General features: G+C 38.3%; 1 protein-coding gene across 1 annotated transcript in view; it reads right to left on the reverse strand.

Annotated features, from left to right (window-relative positions):
* The window catches only part of LOC136877356 (uncharacterized), a 156,625-nt gene that overhangs the window by 32,540 nt on the left and 106,652 nt on the right, over nucleotides 1–17,433 (reverse strand). The window contains exons 16-17 of the mRNA XM_067151329.2: nucleotides 11,639–11,822; nucleotides 3,863–4,252 (exon numbers count right to left, since the gene is read on the reverse strand). Of these exons, the coding sequence (XP_067007430.2) occupies nucleotides 3,863–4,252; nucleotides 11,639–11,822 (574 nt within the window). The remainder of the gene's footprint in view (nucleotides 1–3,862; nucleotides 4,253–11,638; nucleotides 11,823–17,433) is intronic.

The following is a 17,433-nucleotide window of genomic DNA, read 5'->3' on the forward strand; positions in this document are numbered from 1 at the left end:
ATTTCTTTCATAATTTCATTCTCAATCGGCACCTCAGCACATGGTTTGCTCATATCTCTTGTACCTGCAATTAGGGACAGGTTTGTGGAAGTATTTAGTTTGACACAGTCTATGATGAAAATCATGCATTGAAAGCCTGGTAATTATTTCTCAGCTGTGACACTATGATCACTCATGATTGGTCATGGCGTCGCTCAAGTAGAATTCTTCCCATATGCTGGCTCTCTTTTTTTTTAAATTGTTGTAGGGGTTCCTTATAAGCTGGGGTGGAACAGCTTCAGGCACAGCTCTTCCATGTAGAACACCTCACACATCCAAGTTATGGCCATGTATGAAACCACCTACACATGGCAACACGGCTGTGACAACATACAATGTAAGTTCACTTTTCTTCACAGTCCCCAACAGACTGTAAACATTTCTCGGATCGGTCAACCAACTCTTCAATTCACGTAGAAATCACCTTCAGTGCTATGTAACCACCTGGAGACAGCTGCTTTCACCTGCTTATCGTTTTGGAATCATCTTCCACCGAGATCCTTTTTCAGCTTACTGAACACATGATAATCACATGGCGCTAAGTCTGGACTGTATGGAGGATGATGCCATACCTCCCACTTGAATCACTGCAGCAGTTTGGACGTTTGGGAGACCGTGTGAGGTGTTGTATTATTGTGCAACAAAATCGCACCGGCACTCAATTTTCCCTGCCACTTTTCTTTAATTGCCTTACGCAACTGTTTCAACATTTGATAATATGAAGCTGATTGCCATGCTTTTTGGCATAAATTCCACATGCACCACACCCTACATATCAAAGAACACTGTCGCCATTACCTTTCCTGCCGAAGGTTGGACCTTGGCCTTCTATCATGGTGGTGATGTAGTGTGCACCCATTCCATCAATGTTATCTTTGTTTCAGGGGTGAAGTGGTGAACCCACATTTCATCCTCTGTGATGATTCGCTACAGAATCTCGTCACCCACCACAGAATACCGTTGCAAAAATGCCAGTGACGATTGGAAACATTGTCCTGCGTGAACATTGGTGAGCAGACGTGGGACTCTTCTTTGACACAGTTTACGAAATCCAAGGTGCTGGTGAACAATGGAGAACACAATGCCATACAAAATGTTCAGCATGCTGGCAATTTCTTGCAGTGTTATATGTCAATTCTCTCCAATGTTCCCATCCACATGGTCAACATTTGCAATGGTACTGGATGTTGCGGGCCTGCCTTTATGATATTCGTCCGTGAGATCTGTGTATTAGGCGTCAAATTGCTTACACCACTTTACAATACCTGGGTAAGAAATTGCACGCTCACCATATACAGCAGTGAATTCATAATGAGTGTCCATGAAATTGAGCTATTTAGCCCATAGTAATCTGATCGTTGCATGCACCTCCAATTTGGAGTCCCCCTGCGGGTGGGGGACGCACATGTAGAACACACCCGTAGTATCCCCTGCCTGTCATAAGAGGCATCTAAAAGGGGCCCAAGGGGCTCTCAACTTGGGAGTGTGGATTGGCGACCACGGGGCCCTTAGCTGAGTCTTGGCATTGCTTCCACTTACTTGTGCCAGGCTCCTCACTTTCGTCTATCCTATCTGACCTCACTTGGTCAACTCTTGTTCTTTTCCGACCCCAACGGTATTACAGCATTCGAGGCCTAGGGAGTCTTTCATTTTCACGCCCTTCGTGGCCCTTGCCTTTCTTCGTCCGTTGCTTCATTTTTCGAAGTGACGGATCCCTTCTTTCTTCTTTTTCCTCTCTCTTTACCCCCTGTGGGTGGGGGACGCAGACGAATAATACACCCACGGTATCCCCTGTCTGTTGTGAGAGGCAACTAAAAGGGTTGACCAAGGGACGATTGAATTAGAACCATAAAACTACTTTTAATTCGTACCATCATGTGGGGAACACGATGGGTTGCCTGTACTTGCGAGTAGTACCACTAAATTAGGTACAAAATAGGTTTGTGATTAGTAGCAGTAAAGAGGCTGGCCTGGGGGTTTCCAGTACCCGTGCGTCGTACCCATGTGAGCAACACCGCGGGTCTGGGCGTAGCCTGTGAGTTGTACCGCTATATGAGCGACACTGTCGGTCGGCGTTGCCTGCGATTGGTGCCCACTATGTGAGGAACACCACGGTAATACCGGCGCCCGTGATTAGTACACCTAGGTGAGGAGCCTCATCAGTTTGCGTTGGCTGTGAGTGGCGCCATTGTGTAAGAAACACCATAGGTCTGCGTTCCCTGTACGAAGTACAATACTTGTGAGTAGTATCAACTTGTGTGAAACACGGTGAGTCTTCGCTACTTTTGATTAGTACCCCAACATGACAAATACCATGGTTTTACTTTACTCGCAACATGTACCATTCTGTGGGGCCTTAGACATGGATTTTGCACCCCTTTAGACATCAAGCATCATTGTGCTTTATAAGTGGTTCCTTGGTCAGTAATACTATTATTTATGAATTTTTTAAAAATCTGATCCACTGTTTTCTTTCTCTGTTGGGTTCATGTCCATCCATTCATTCTTCATGACATTTTTTATTTTATTTTGGTCAGTGGATGAATTTGAATTGTTTGTTATTTCATTTCGTACCATTAGGGGCTGATGACCTCGATGTTAGGCCTCTTTAAACAACAAGCATCATCATCATCATCATCACCATCACCAATTTGGAGTGAACATCCTGTTGATGCGCCATTGAGCCTACTCCGCTCTGCACACACAACACGACGGGATACCACACCAACCTTCCTATCAGATGTGTCAGTACTGTAGCTTGCTTCACATTGGCTGTGGTCACGACACACAGCATGCTCTTGCGGCAAGCTAGTGTAACTTACTTTTTGATTCGCTCTTGTACAAGGCTTGTGAGGGTGTACTTTGATAGAGAAACCACTTTGTAGGTAGGACACTTTCGTTTTTTCAATCTTAGTTTCCCTTTCCTTAGGCGTGCCTTTATATTTTCCAAGCTGCATGATACTACAGGAGTGATTTTCAAATGAAATAACCCTGTGGCTGTCATCAACAACAAACTGCTTAGGCGTTTAATGTCACTTATTGCTCTTGTGGAAGCATTTAGTCTTTCCTTGAAGTGTAGTGAAACAAGTTTTTTAAAAATTACAATTCGCATTATGTCACACTGAGAAGATAAGTCTTATGGTAATGATGGGATAGGAAAGGGCTAGGAGTGGGAAGGAAGCAACCACAGCCTTAATTAAGATACAGCCCCAGCATTTGCCTGGTGTGAAAATGGGAAACCATGGACAACCATCTTCAGAGCTGCCGACAGTGGGGTTCGAACCCATTATATCCCGAATGCAAGCTGATAGCTATGTGACCAAAACCGCACAGCCACTTGCTCGATGAAAACAGGTTTACTGATGTCTGAAACATAACTCCAAGTTACCTTACATTTGTGACTGACTTCAGTTGTTGGTCACAAATGCAAAAGGTTCCCTGCTAACTCCTTTTTAGGAGGTCATAGAGACAGTCTCGTCTTCATTTAGCCTTTAGCTCATTTCTATCTGTTCATTTTACCACTTTGTTTAAGGTGGTTTGTAGATTTGTCTCTGACTCTGACATCAGGGCCATGTCATCTATATGCACAAGTAGCTTTACATTTCCTAACTCTACTATTTTGGTAATGTAATTTAATTTTTAGATTTTAGAAATTTTGTAAGCTTTAGTGAAGAGTTTGATTATGTTTGTCTGCTTTCATACATATGTTTCTTGTGTTGTGAGTTTTGATTATACTTTTTGACCATTGGTGAAAAACTAGCTACTGTAGGATATCCTGAGCTAGCATGCCCCAGTATAGCAGTAAGTGATTTTATTTTCTTACCTTGTTATATTTCTCTACCTCTTCTTTACGCTTATCAAAGTCTGATGATTTCTTCAGATTCTCAACAATGCGAGGTATATTTTTTTCCTCTGCATCCAAATTCTGAAGTCGAACCTCAATTGGATCAAGCTGCAGCTCATCAGCAATATGTTCCATGATGGCCTCGCTAAATACAACTCCTTCGTAAGTCCCTGGTCCACGAGCATACGTATTACTATGGATATCAGTCCGTACTGCTGTTCCAGTAATTTCCCATTTGGAAGTATCATAGCCACCCTTGAAGCCATCCACCGTGAAGTCCTCAAGACAGGATTCATTGTAGTTACAACCAGAGTTCTGGTACAAGGTAGCTTTCAATGACTGGATCTTTCCTTTGTCATTGCATTGAACCTAAAACATATTTAAATAATGCATTTGAAATAAATTTATTTCTAAAAAAACAAGAAAATATGCCATTATTTAAACTACATTCCCCTCAAAATAGTTATTTTGATCAATTATACTTTCATTTTACCAAATGCAAATTTTTAAAGGAGGAAAAAATGAAGTATGAGGCAACTACTACAAATTATGATTTTTTGAAAGTTGTGGCCATTCTTGAATGGCAGTGTACGGAAAACAGTAAAGCAACAGAAGTCCTTGTGATATAAATTTTGTCTTGTCATCATGTTGGGTAAACAAAAACATTTAAAAAACTGAAGAATTTATGCAAAGCAGATGTAGCTTTCTTATTTAAAAATTATTACATATTTAGGCCTATGAAGAAATGGACTATGAAGATTTATGTTCTTTTACATTTCCTGATTTAAATTGTATTATTTTTCTGTAAATTATAGAAAGGGATTTGGGATTTTTATACATGACTTGTGAGGCAGGGTGTGCCATGTGTAAGTGGCCCTTTCCTGTCATTTTGTAATATCCGCGAAGATGCAATTTCAGCAGAAAGGATTATTCCAAAAGATAATTATCATTGGACAAAAGTACAAGTGCTAGGATTTTTAATTGGTGAATATGGCAAACTGGAGTGTTGCTATTGGTTATTTGTAATCACTCTATTTCCTGTTTGTGGCTCCTCACGTGTGCGAGTCACTTTGTCCGGGTCTTTCAATTCGGAGCACTAGAGCAGACAGATGCGTTTTGCGTCCATCCGTCCCACAATGGGTCTTCTGCCGCCAAAGGTAAGCGCATTTTTGCCTTATGCTATTTAAATGCATTCTTATGTTTCAGATTATTCCCACTTAATGTAAATTCAGTAATTATGTAGAATTTCATTTTGCATGCCAGAGTTTCCTCTAGTTGTCCACAGTTTCCAAAATAGAGCATTTATATGACTTAGCATTTATGCTAGTCTGCAACGTGTTGTTTTCAGAGGCAGACCTTCTTTTCTAACTCTAGTTGTAATTGTAATTGTAAGTAACTGTAACACACTTTCTTGAATAGTGTAATTAATTTTGGTTTCTTTCGAGGTTGCCTCCTTTCATCCTGTAAACTTAACCTCAATGCTAAAGTTTGTTCGTGACCAGAGAGCTTAATTGTTTCCCTTACACATCTTTTGTTTTGTATCTCAAGTATCAGTTAATCCACAGTTCATTTATTTGTTCATTTATAATTGTATATTCATTTTCTCAAAAATTATTTGTCTGTTGGGTGTATTATTGTAAGTCTTTTCTTCCCATAACGTCATACGTTCTCACAGACCTCGTAGGGCCCTTGCACCTTCCACTCTCCTCCCTTAGTTGTGAGTTTTAGGCCTGTAAGTGTTCCCTTGAATATGATTTAATTTTGCGCATCGAAAGATACTCGTCACGTTTCCATGTTTTGATGTGAATTCACCGCCACTGCGTCATTTTTCTATTTCCTTATTCATATTATTAAGTGGCTATATCATTTACTGCTATTCCTATATTCATATTTTATTACCGTATTATTATTATTATTATTATTATTATTATTATTATTATTATTATTATTATTATTATTATTATTATTATTTTTATGTGCAAGTGTAATTGTCCCGATTACCGCTACAAAAGGGAACACTAATAATATGTTGTTTTGCCACTTTCATCATTTATCATGTTACTTGTAACATTTGGTCTAATCTTTTGCTTATGCTACAAGTTAAGCCACACACAAATTGAGAAAGAAAGAATATCATGAAAAACAAATTTACAAAATAGAGTAAATATAAAAACTGAAAGATAAAACACAAAGTAGAAATTGAGAGAGATATGTATTTAAAAAAATATATATATCTATGCAAAGTATAAACAAATACGAGGGTTGGGGCAAAAGTCATTGCAATTTTTTTTATTTGCAGATATGTGAGCAGATCACAAACTGCTGTTTGTTACATGGAAGCCATGCAGGTATAGTGTGTATTCACCACAACAGATGACTCTGTAATTGCTAGTAATAGCACAGAGAGTGCTGTGAAATCAGTTGTGTGATAAGCATCGTGCGAGATTTGAAGTAACTCACGTTGAGCAGCACGCATACATCAAAATAGCCGTTCTCTGGGCGAGAAATGTGAGAGAATGTCACAGTGAATTGGTGGAAGCCCTTGGGAATAATACTCTCCCATACTGTACAGTAGCATGGTGGTAGGAAAATTTCAGCAAGGACGTGTGGCAACCAGTGATCAAGAATGCTCAGAACGACCTGTCATTGTCTGGACTGATGTGGCAGGTGCTGTCATCGAGCAGTTCATGGAGGAAGACAGACGATGGACGCTACTGGCATTAGAGAGGGCTAGTGGCATCGGAAAGCGTAATATCCGGTAGATGGTGTTACCACCAGCAATCACAGAGCCATCTGTTCTTGTGAATACACACTATGCCTGCATAGCTGCGACGTGAAAAATAGCAGCTTGTGATCCGCTCACATATCTGCAAGAAAAAATATAGGTGCAATGACTTTTGCCCCAACCCTCGTACAATAGTTCCTGAGAAGTCTATATATAGGCATCTGAAGGTGATGTGTCACATTGTCTGGAATTCTTCACTACAGACACAGCCTGGATGAAGGCCCTAGAAATGCATCGCAGAGCCACTTCTTCCATGTCCAGTATGCACTCTGTTTAGTGGCACCCGTACACTCCGCGGAGGTTGAAATCCAGGCAGGGGCTGCGTAGGGTCAATGATTGATCTCCATTCATTGGGGGCCTTAGCAATCTATTCTTCATTCCACGTTCATAGTCCAGATTAATTTTCTTTTATGAGTTTTTGAGCCAGCAGTAGAGGAGGGTGTCTGGATTTCAGTTGAGTTGATGCAATTCTATGGATGTCTTGGTGAATTGGAAGTGATTTATTGGTCTATATTTTGTTTGTATCATTTACAACCTAAAGAAAAAGAATGTATTCTGTTGTGGGAACTGTTGTAAGATTAAGTTCCTTTCAACACATTTTGCCATTGGCATTTTTGAAGGACTTTCCTTTTGCCTTTACACTGACGATTTTTTGACAGTGCACTTCGCTCCTTGTTATCCAACACAAAGGATGCCTTTTCAAATGGAACAGAGAAACCTATGACTTATTTCTTGTCAAGCTATTGGGCGGATCTATTTACATTATTTGTAGTCATAAAAACGAGTGGCTGGCAAAACTGAAGATACCTTTTATCAATTTTATTCAATAATCTGGGGTAATAATAAAAGAATAATGAGGGATAACATTATTGGAATTAAATTGACAAGGGAAATTGAAAATTCCAAGTAACAACTGTTCTACTTCTGCTTTGTCTAGCACATATTTCACATAGAATCTTCAAGATTAAAACCATAGATTCTGAGGTGATAAGCCCCTGAGGCACAGAAAGTCTTTCTAAAAATATTCTGCACTGATCATTTTTGCTTCCTTATTAATTTTGAATATAAGTTAAAAGTAATCCAATGAAATCACCTTTGGTTTGTGTGTATATGACCTTATATTTACAACATTGAAACACATATTGTCATGAATGAAGGTCTAGTCTGAAGTATATGAATACCGGTACAGTAAATTCTTGACTGAGGGCATGTTTAGCCCAGTAGCTTTGCTGCTGGCTTTCCACCTGGAAGACATAAGTTTGAATCCTAGTCAATCTTTGGTTGAGATTTTCATCTCAAAAATCATGTGGTGTCTGGAAGGGCATCTGGCCTTAAGATCCAAGCCAAAACTAACAGTGAGCCTGGATGACTACAGTGACCCCAGAAATATCTGGGATAAACTGAAGAAAGTATAGCAGTAAACTCTCCATTATTCATGTGTGGGTTGACTGTTTGCGGGTTCATGCAACATAAAAAAGAAAGGAGTACTATAGTGCAGGGCTTAAAATTTGAAGTCAGATGGTAGTAGCCACTTGGCATACTTTGGTCACCTCTAAGTTTATTTCTCATGAGTATTTCACATTTAGCATTTTCAAAGGACTTTCCTTTGCCTTTGTACTGGCGGCTTTTTCACAGTGCACTTTGCTCTCTTGGTATGCAATACAAAGGATACCATTTCTTAGGGACAGAGAAACCTGTGATCTATATCTTGTTGAGCTACTGGATGGTATCTATTTACATTATTCGTACACTGCAAGACAAGTCATACACCGATAAGAAATACTCAAAATGGCCGAACCATTTGTTGAACTTCCTGTTAACAGATGTTTTGATGTCTCCTTATTTTCTGTTCACAGAGCATGAGAACTTCAACTTCAACGGTATTACAGGCTGATTCATTCTTTATTTTGGAGACGCTTGCATTTTCACATAAGACACAGTGTGATCATCACTAACATTGTTATTGTTAATATTAGTCCTTTTATAAAAGGACAGAAGATTACTTTATTTTTTCTCCAAGGCAGTTAATAGTTGTAGTACATACAATGCTTAAAATAATTTTCAACTTTACTGGACACTGAACTTGCACAAAATAGCACTAACAAAAGATTAAATCTCTAAATACCGGAGATAAAAAACAAGATTTCTAATAGGGGAACACGGTGTAAGTAAGGTAAACCAATAAGAAATTACTGTCATGCACCGTCATCATTTGTGAAGTCCGGCTCTGTGGCTGAATGGTTAGTGTAGTCCCCTTTGGTTCAGAGGGCCCCGGGTTCGATTCCCGACCGGGTCGGAGATTTTAACCTTGAATAGTTATTTCCTCTGGCTCGGGGGACTGGGTATTTGTACTGTCCCCAATATTCCTGCACCACACATAACACTTTTAACACTCTTCTCCAATACAAAAATATGCAGTTCTCATGCATGGCAGATGCCACCCATCCTTGTTGGGGGTTTGCCTTCTTAAGGGCTGCACCTGGCTATGCATAGCCACACAAAATTATTATATATATATATCTTTTTTTTTTGCAAGTTGCTTTATGTTGCACCGACATAGGTAGGTCTTATGGCGACGAAAGGGAGAGGAAAGGGATAGGAGTGAGCAGGAAGCAGCCATGGCTTTTATTAAGGTGCAACACCAGCATTTGCCTAATCTGAAAATGGAAAACCACGGAAAACCATCTTCAAGGCTGTTGACAGTGGAGTTCGAACTCACTATCTCGTGAATACTGGATACTGGCTGCACTTAAGCGACTGCAGCTATCGAGCTCAGTATTATATACTGTATATCATTTGTGAAAAGCCAGTATTTTATGAATACCAGTATTAAAAAATCCTTGTCACCGGCTCTAAATACTTGGTCACCAATGGCAAGCTGGTGAATGGAAATTTTGCACCCAGCTGTTTTTGAACTGGGATTCATACAGCCTAATTCTTTTTAAGTGTACAGTAGTGTGCAATATTTCTCCCCTCTTTGGAACTAGGATTTGTGCAATCTAAAAGATAATTAAAATGTTCTGTAGTGTTCATTATTTTTTCACATTTTTGAATTAAGATTTGTTCAACCTAAAAATAATTAAATGCACTGTAGGTATTCTTTCTCACTTTTGAACTAGGATTCATACAACCTAAGAAAAAAAAAAAAAATTGTTCTCTTCAAGACAGCAATAAACCCTACACCACATAACAGTAGAGTCCTGTATCCATTGTGCATAATAGTGATAGTAGTGGTAAACCTTTCAAACAGAGAAGGTTTAAAAAGTATATTTTTCAACAAAAATATTATTAAATTTCTCTTTTGGAAAATCAAATGATAATAAATGTCTTTCAATAACGTGTGACACAATGTTACCTAGCAACCATGCAGTCTGATGTGAAGCATTGGTAGATGGCCATGACATAAAGATCCGAGGCCTGTGCAGCTCTCTTTATACAGATGCATGGCTTGTGCAGTTCTCAAGGTACTGTTGCTAGGTGGTGATAGTGATTATTGTATTAAGAGCAAGAGGCAACAATCCTTTATTAACACTAATCAGAGGAAAAATTTGGAAGAGGTCTGACACTTTGAAAAATGAAGGTGTCAGCCAAAGAAAGACAAGGGCCATGAAGGGCATGAAAATAAAAGACTCCATAGCCTTCCAAACAGTTTATATACAGTGCCAAGCTTTTAAAAACTTAACCAATGAAGAACAAACAAAATTACCTTATATCCTAGTGTAGTAAAATAAAACCGGTTACTAAAAGGCAGTTCCTACAATGAATGATTTGAAATGTTTCTAAATCTACTACAACTACCAGTATTTGCTCATAGCTTGGCTACATTAGAACCGAACCCAGATAATGGGGAAAGAGCTACGAAAGAAGATGATTTGTGTATTCTTATCCATTGAATTTCAAGACGTGAAATGAGTAAGGAGAAATTAATAGGGCTGCCTAACTGAAGCAGTAAAGGCACGCTTGGTTCACCTAGAAGGACATGGGTTAGATTCCCCATCAGGAACAGTAAATATGTTGGAAGATAGTCCGCCTAGTCAATACTATTCATTTATTTACCTTTCACCTTAACATCTAGTACATGTTTCGAGAATATTTTGCATTCTCTTCCTCAGCTAGTGGATTAAAATTCAGTATACAATAAGACCTGACTAAAATATGGGGGCCCCCATTAAAATTCAAAACAATGAGTATGACAATGTGACACTTAAAAATTTTGGATAGTACAAACATAGAATTAAAATCCCATTTTGTCAAATACAAATTAAAAACACAATATAGTCTAATTAATGTCTAATTAAATACAACGTCTTGTGATGATATGAATTCACAGTGTCCTTGAAGTTGCCTTGCGTAGTTCAAAAATGTTGAGTTAAGGATGAATGAAATTGCATTAAAACTTGAAGTCCTGCCGATATCCACCGTTAATGGGTGTTAAAATGATGTCTATTTAAATTAAAATATTGGACACAGCGTCGTATAATGATGTGAAATTACGGTGTCCTAGGAATTATAATACTATCTTGCGTAGTACTATCAGGAAGTCGAAAAATTTAGAAACAAGATTTCCCTTTCTGGAGGGGCACATGGCTCTGAGGTTCTCTCAGATTACATCATAAATGAGTACCAGGTTAATTTTTGAGAGCAAAGACAGCAGAACATAGAACTAGCCAGTCCATCCCACCAAGTGCTGAGGTTATGGATAATGAAAATCTTTGATTTCTACTCCTCCATTGGCCTTTTGAAGGCTATACAGGGATTTCTTTGTTCTTTTTGCTTTGCAAGGAGAAAAGTAAGGCAATCTAACAATAATTTATTCAAATATTAATTCAGTAGTAGATTTAAAAAAAATTAAACCAGTTCCTGTTAATAAATAAATAATTAAGAAAGGATCAGTAAGCAATATTTAGTGGAATCAGTTTAAAACTGGTTGGTATCAGATTAAATTAACAAATAACAACGTTGTACTTTACCTCATAATCAACAGAAGCTGGATAACGTTTACCAATGGCTTTCATATTATTCTCAAGAGACATCACAATTCTCACAGGACGGTTCAGTTTGTAGGCAGCTACAGCACAAGCACAAGCCACAAGAACAGATCGTGAGATTTTGGCACCATACCCTCCCCCAAGACGGCGAACTTTTATATTTATTCTGAAAAAAAGGATAGCATTAAAAAAACTACTCACTTTATGGATATAGACAAGTATACTGACCAGTGAAAAATGTTGGAGACAGCAGAAGGAGGGAACAGAAGGAAAATATTTCTGGTTGAGAGAAGAGAGTTATGATGTCTCGATGGTTAAAGTAAGAGAAGCAAGTACTGTAACTGCATACAGGGAGAGACAACTAAAAGTTACTGCACTGTATAGGGGACACTGGGAGAACAGAATACTTGCAATCCATCACTAGACTCATCAGTAAGCTGTAGCAGTGTGGGCAGGCATTCACTTTCATTTTGATAGGACTAAATTTTTAGTGAATAATGAATGAAGTTGAAAATTCTTGGTTTCCTAGACCAGGGCCACCACCTTACCATCAGATAGCTCTTCAATTGTAATCACTTAGGCTGAGTGGACCTCAAACCAGCCCTCAGACGACCGAGGTAAAAATCCTTGACCTGCCTGAGAATTGAACCTGAGGCCTCTGGGGAAGAGGCAGGCACACTACCCCTATACTGCAGGGCCAGCACCGTACTGATAGCTAACACAAATGAAGTTCAATAAAAAATGTAGGAATGCAACACTAATAACATGTGCTCAACAAGAACTCCACTTGTAAACTAAACATTCATTCCATTCGCTTACCGCTAACCACGCTCACTGACCTACCTGACCGCACACTCTATTTTTGCTTCTCAGGTACAAAGCAGGCATTTCCTCAGTCTGCCTGCATAGCAGCACCAGTTAAAACGTTAGTAACTATTCGCTGCCTCTCCCTGTAGTAGGCAGGTCTACATATGACATTCCTGTATTTTGTATAAAAACAATGCTACAATAATGTAATAAAAATTAAAGGAAGATTAGTATTTAATCATGATTGTCTATTACTAATGAACAGGGGCAGGTATTTTTGGAGATCAGGATAATCACAACATGTAAGATATAGAACTTATTTCTGCTACTGTCCACAAACTAAGGTGTTCTGATTAATCATACACGGATAAAACAACTGTTACATGTTGCAAAATGGTATCTCACAAGTGAAATATGAAAACAATTGCAGATTGCCACTATTGTGTCATTTTAGAGCAAATTTCACACTGAGATTCTTTCAAGTCTGTTTATTCCTGAATAACCTTTTGTTTTTCAATTGTATTTCAGTTAAAATATGTACAATGCTGCAGTTTTGAGATGCTTATTATAAAAATATGGAATTTCATAATTTTAAGTACCACAGGATGTAACAGCAGAACTAAGTTTAAAAATGTAATATTCTCTGTCATAATTGTGAAATGAATAATTCTGTATTGAACAATACAGAAATTAGTATTTTCTCTGTAGCAGTTTAATTTAGAAAAGGAGAACATGATCAATGCTCACACTACTGGATCCAAAATGTTTTTTCTAAATCAACCTAGGATACAGTACTGGTAGGCTATTAACATAAAACAAATATATTGGCAAAAGTATTAATAACTGAAGACCTCCCTGAAATAAGGATGTAACCAACAAATGTTTGAAAAGTGAGATTTCAGTGGAAATAGGGTGTATCATCATGCTTCTATGTTGTGTTGTAATCTTACTGTATGTCTTACATTTGAACATGAAGCTGGTTTACAGCCAGCAGAACTTTGTCCTCTGTGGTGTGAAGATGGAATATCATTCAAAATTACATCTATATTTTGGAATATTTCCCTGACATTTTATTGTTATTGTCATTATTTTTATTATTACATTAATATTTTTGCTATCATTTGTGTTCCAAGTGCACATACAGGATTTCCCTTCTGTTATATACGGTACAGTTAATGTAAGACATACTTGCAGATTATTTCCCACTGTATCACTTCCTTCTTCATATGTTGTTTTTAAAGTTATAACAATAAATTATTATTTTTAATAGATGAACTAAGTTGCACACTTGCATGTGCAATTGGTTCAAAAAGTGTATACCATGAAATAAATCCCACAAAAAATTTCCTCTCTCCTAAAAAATTACTGATTTGTTGGTTTCATCCGTATTTCAGGGAGGTCTTCAATTAATGTGCAGTAACATTATTATTATTATTATTATTATTATTATTATTATTATTATTATTATTATTATTATCTGGATGTGCTAGAAGTAAATGCTATTCGGTTAACAGAGATAAAGAATAAGAGATAGGAGAGTATAAAGTGTACTTGACAGGTGTTAAAAAGGGAAGGGCAGAGTGTGAGTTAGGGCTGTTCATCAGGAATACTATTGCACCCAACATAGTTTCTGTTAGGTACGTAAATGAGCGAATGATGTGGGTAGATTTGGCAGTTGGAGGAGTTAGGATGAGAATTGTCTCAGTGTATTCACAATGTGACGGTGCAGATGAGGATGAAGTTGACAAGTTTTATGAAGCATTGAGTGACATCATAGTCAGGGTCAACAGCAAGGATAGGATAGTGCTAATGGGCGATTTCAATGAGGGAGTTGGAAATAGAACTGAAGGATACGTAAGGGTGATTGGTAAATCTGGGAAAGATATGGAAGCTAATAGGAATGGGAAGCATTTACTGGACTTCTGTGCTAGTATGGGTTGAGCAGTTACGGATACATTCTTCAAGCATAAGGCTATTCACTGCTATGCATGGGAGGCTTAGGGGTACCAGATCCATAATAGGCTATATCGTAACGGACTTCGAATTCAGGAAATCTGTTAGGAATGTACGGGTTTACCGGGGATTTTTCGATGATACAGACCACTATCTGATCTGTAGTGAACTGAGTATCTCTAAGCATAGGACAGAGAAAGTGAAATCTGTCTGCAAACGGATAAGGGTAGAAAATCTCCAGGACGAGGAAATTAGACAGAAGTACATGATTATGATTAGTGAGAAGTTCCGAACAGTGCACAGTAAGCAGGTTCAGGATATAGAAAGAGAATGGGTGGCATACAGGGATGCTGTAATAGAAACAGCAAGGGAATACCTAGGAACAACTGTGTGTAAAGATGGGAAAAAGTGAACATTTTGGTAGAATGATGAAATGAGAGCAGCTTGTAAACATAAAAAGGAGGCTTATCAGAAATGGCGCCAAACAAGGTCTGATGCAGACAGGGAATTGTACATAGCTGAAAGAAACAGAGTGAAACAAATAGTTGTTGAATTGAAAAACAAGTCATGGGAACATTTTGGTAATAACCTGGAAAGGCTAGGTCAAACAGCAGGTAAACCTTTCTGGACAGTAATAAAGAATCTTAGGAAGGGAGGGAAAAAGGAAATGAACAGTGTTTTGGGTAATTCAGGTGAACTCATAATAGATCCCAGGGAATCACTGGAGAGGTGGAGGGATTATTTTGAACATCTTCTCAACGTAAAAGGAAATCTTCCTGGTGGTGTTGCAAACAGCCAAGCTCATGGGGAGGAGGAAAATGATGTTGGTGAAATTACGCTTGAGGAAGTGGAAAGGATGGTAAATAAACTCTGTTGTCATAAAACAGCATGAATAGATGAAATTAGACCTGAAATGATGAAGTATAGTGGGAAGGCGGGGATATAATGACTTCGTAGCATAGTAAGATTAGCATGGAGTGTTGGTAAGGTACCTTAAGATTGGACAAAAGCAGTAATTGCACCTATCTATAAGCAAGGGAACAGAAAGGATTGCAACAACTATCGAGGTATCTCATTGATTAGTATACCAGGCAAAGTATTCACTGGCATCTTGGAAGGGTGGGTGCAATCAGTGGTTGAGAGGAAGTTGGATGAAAACCAGTGTGGTTTCAGACCACAGAGGGGCTGTCAGGATCAGATTTTCAGTATGCGCCAGGTAATTGAAAAATGCTACGAGAGGAATAGACAGTTATGTTTATGTTTCGTAGATCCAGAGAAAGCATATGACAGGGTACTGAGGGAAAAGATGTTCCCCATACTAGGGGACTATGGGATTAAGGGTAGATTATTCAAATCAATCAAAGGCATTTATGTTGACAATTGAGCTTCAGTGAGAATTGATGGTAGAATGAGTTCTTGGTTCAGGGTACTTACAGGGGTTAGACAAGGCTGTGATCTTTCACCTTTGTTGTTCGTAGTATACATGGATCATCTGCTGAAAGGTATAAAGTGGCATGGAGGGATTCAGTTAGGTGGAAATGTAGTAAGCAATCTGGCCTATGCTGACGAGTTGGTCTTAATGGTAGATTGTGCCGAAAGCCTGCAGTCTAATATCTTGGAACTTGAAAATAGTGCAATGAGTATGGTATGGATATTAGACTTTCGAGGACTAAATTGATGTCAGTAGGTAAGAAATCCAAGAGAAATGAATGTCAGATTGGTGAAATAAAGCTGGAACAGGTAGATGATTTCAAGTATTTAGGATGTGTGTTTTCCCAGGATGGAAATATAATAAGTGAGATTGAATCAAGGTGCAGTAAAGCTAATGTAGTGAGCTTGCAGTTGCGTTCAACAGTGTTCTGTAAGAAGGAAGTCAGCTCCTGGACGAAACTATCTTTACATCAGTCTGTTTTCAGACCAACTATGCTTCACAGGAGTAAAAGCTGGGTGGAATCAGGATATCTTATTCATAAGTTAGAAGTAACAGACATGAAAGTAGCATGAATGATTGCTGGTACAAACAGGTGGGAACAGTGGCAGGAGGGTACTTGGAAAGAGGAGACAAAGGCTAAGTTAGGAATGAACTCGATGGATGAAGCTGTACGCATAAACCGGCTTCGGTGGTGGGGTCATGTGAGGCGAATGGAGGAGGATAGGTTACCTAGGAGAATAATGGACTTTGTTATGGTGGGTAATAGAAGTAGAGGGAGACCAAGACGACAATGGTTAGACTCAGTTTCTAAAGATTTAAAGATAAGAGGTATAGAACTAAATGGGGCCATGGTGAATGCTGAATTACATAACGATCTATAATGATGATTGAAAATTAGAAACTTCATTCTGTTCCATATTGAACTGGGATTACAGTAAAATGAAAATGTTAAGGATCCACCTTTTCAATACGATGAATATTTATTAACGTGAGTAAATATCACATGTCGTTTAAAGAAGATTGGTACTAGTTTTGATGCTCATTGTGTGTCATCATAAGCCAATGAATCAACTGAGCAAAACACAACTTGTCAAACAACAATATAAAACACATGATAGCACCTACAAGACAAATGTTAAATTATCACTAGTTAAAATATAAAACACATGACAGCAAATACAATGGCAAATGTTAAAAGTTAAATTGTAATAAGGTAAAACGTTGAAAGCAAATCAGAGAAGGTAACCCAGTTGTTAAGGCATGATACACGAGAAAATAGTCCAGCTTGAGGTGTATAGAACATAAGGTGTATCTTATAAAACACTTGACTGTACTTACTAAGACAAATTTGAAATGTAACGTTAAAATGATGAGAGTATGGTATGTATGACCATCTAAAACACATGAGAGCACCTATAATGTCACTGTTTGATTATAACAAATTAAAATGGTGAGGCACGTCTGACCGTAAAGTATCAAATTTGAGAAGGTATCCCAGTTGTTGAGTCTTGATACACAAGAGAATAGTCCAGCTTGAGGTGCGTAGATCATAAGGTAACATGTGTTATCAGTGGGAATAATAAAC

The sequence above is a fragment of the Anabrus simplex genome, chromosome 7 (genome assembly GCF_040414725.1).
Source record: "Anabrus simplex isolate iqAnaSimp1 chromosome 7, ASM4041472v1, whole genome shotgun sequence".
Lineage (NCBI taxonomy): Eukaryota > Metazoa > Arthropoda > Insecta > Orthoptera > Tettigoniidae > Anabrus > Anabrus simplex.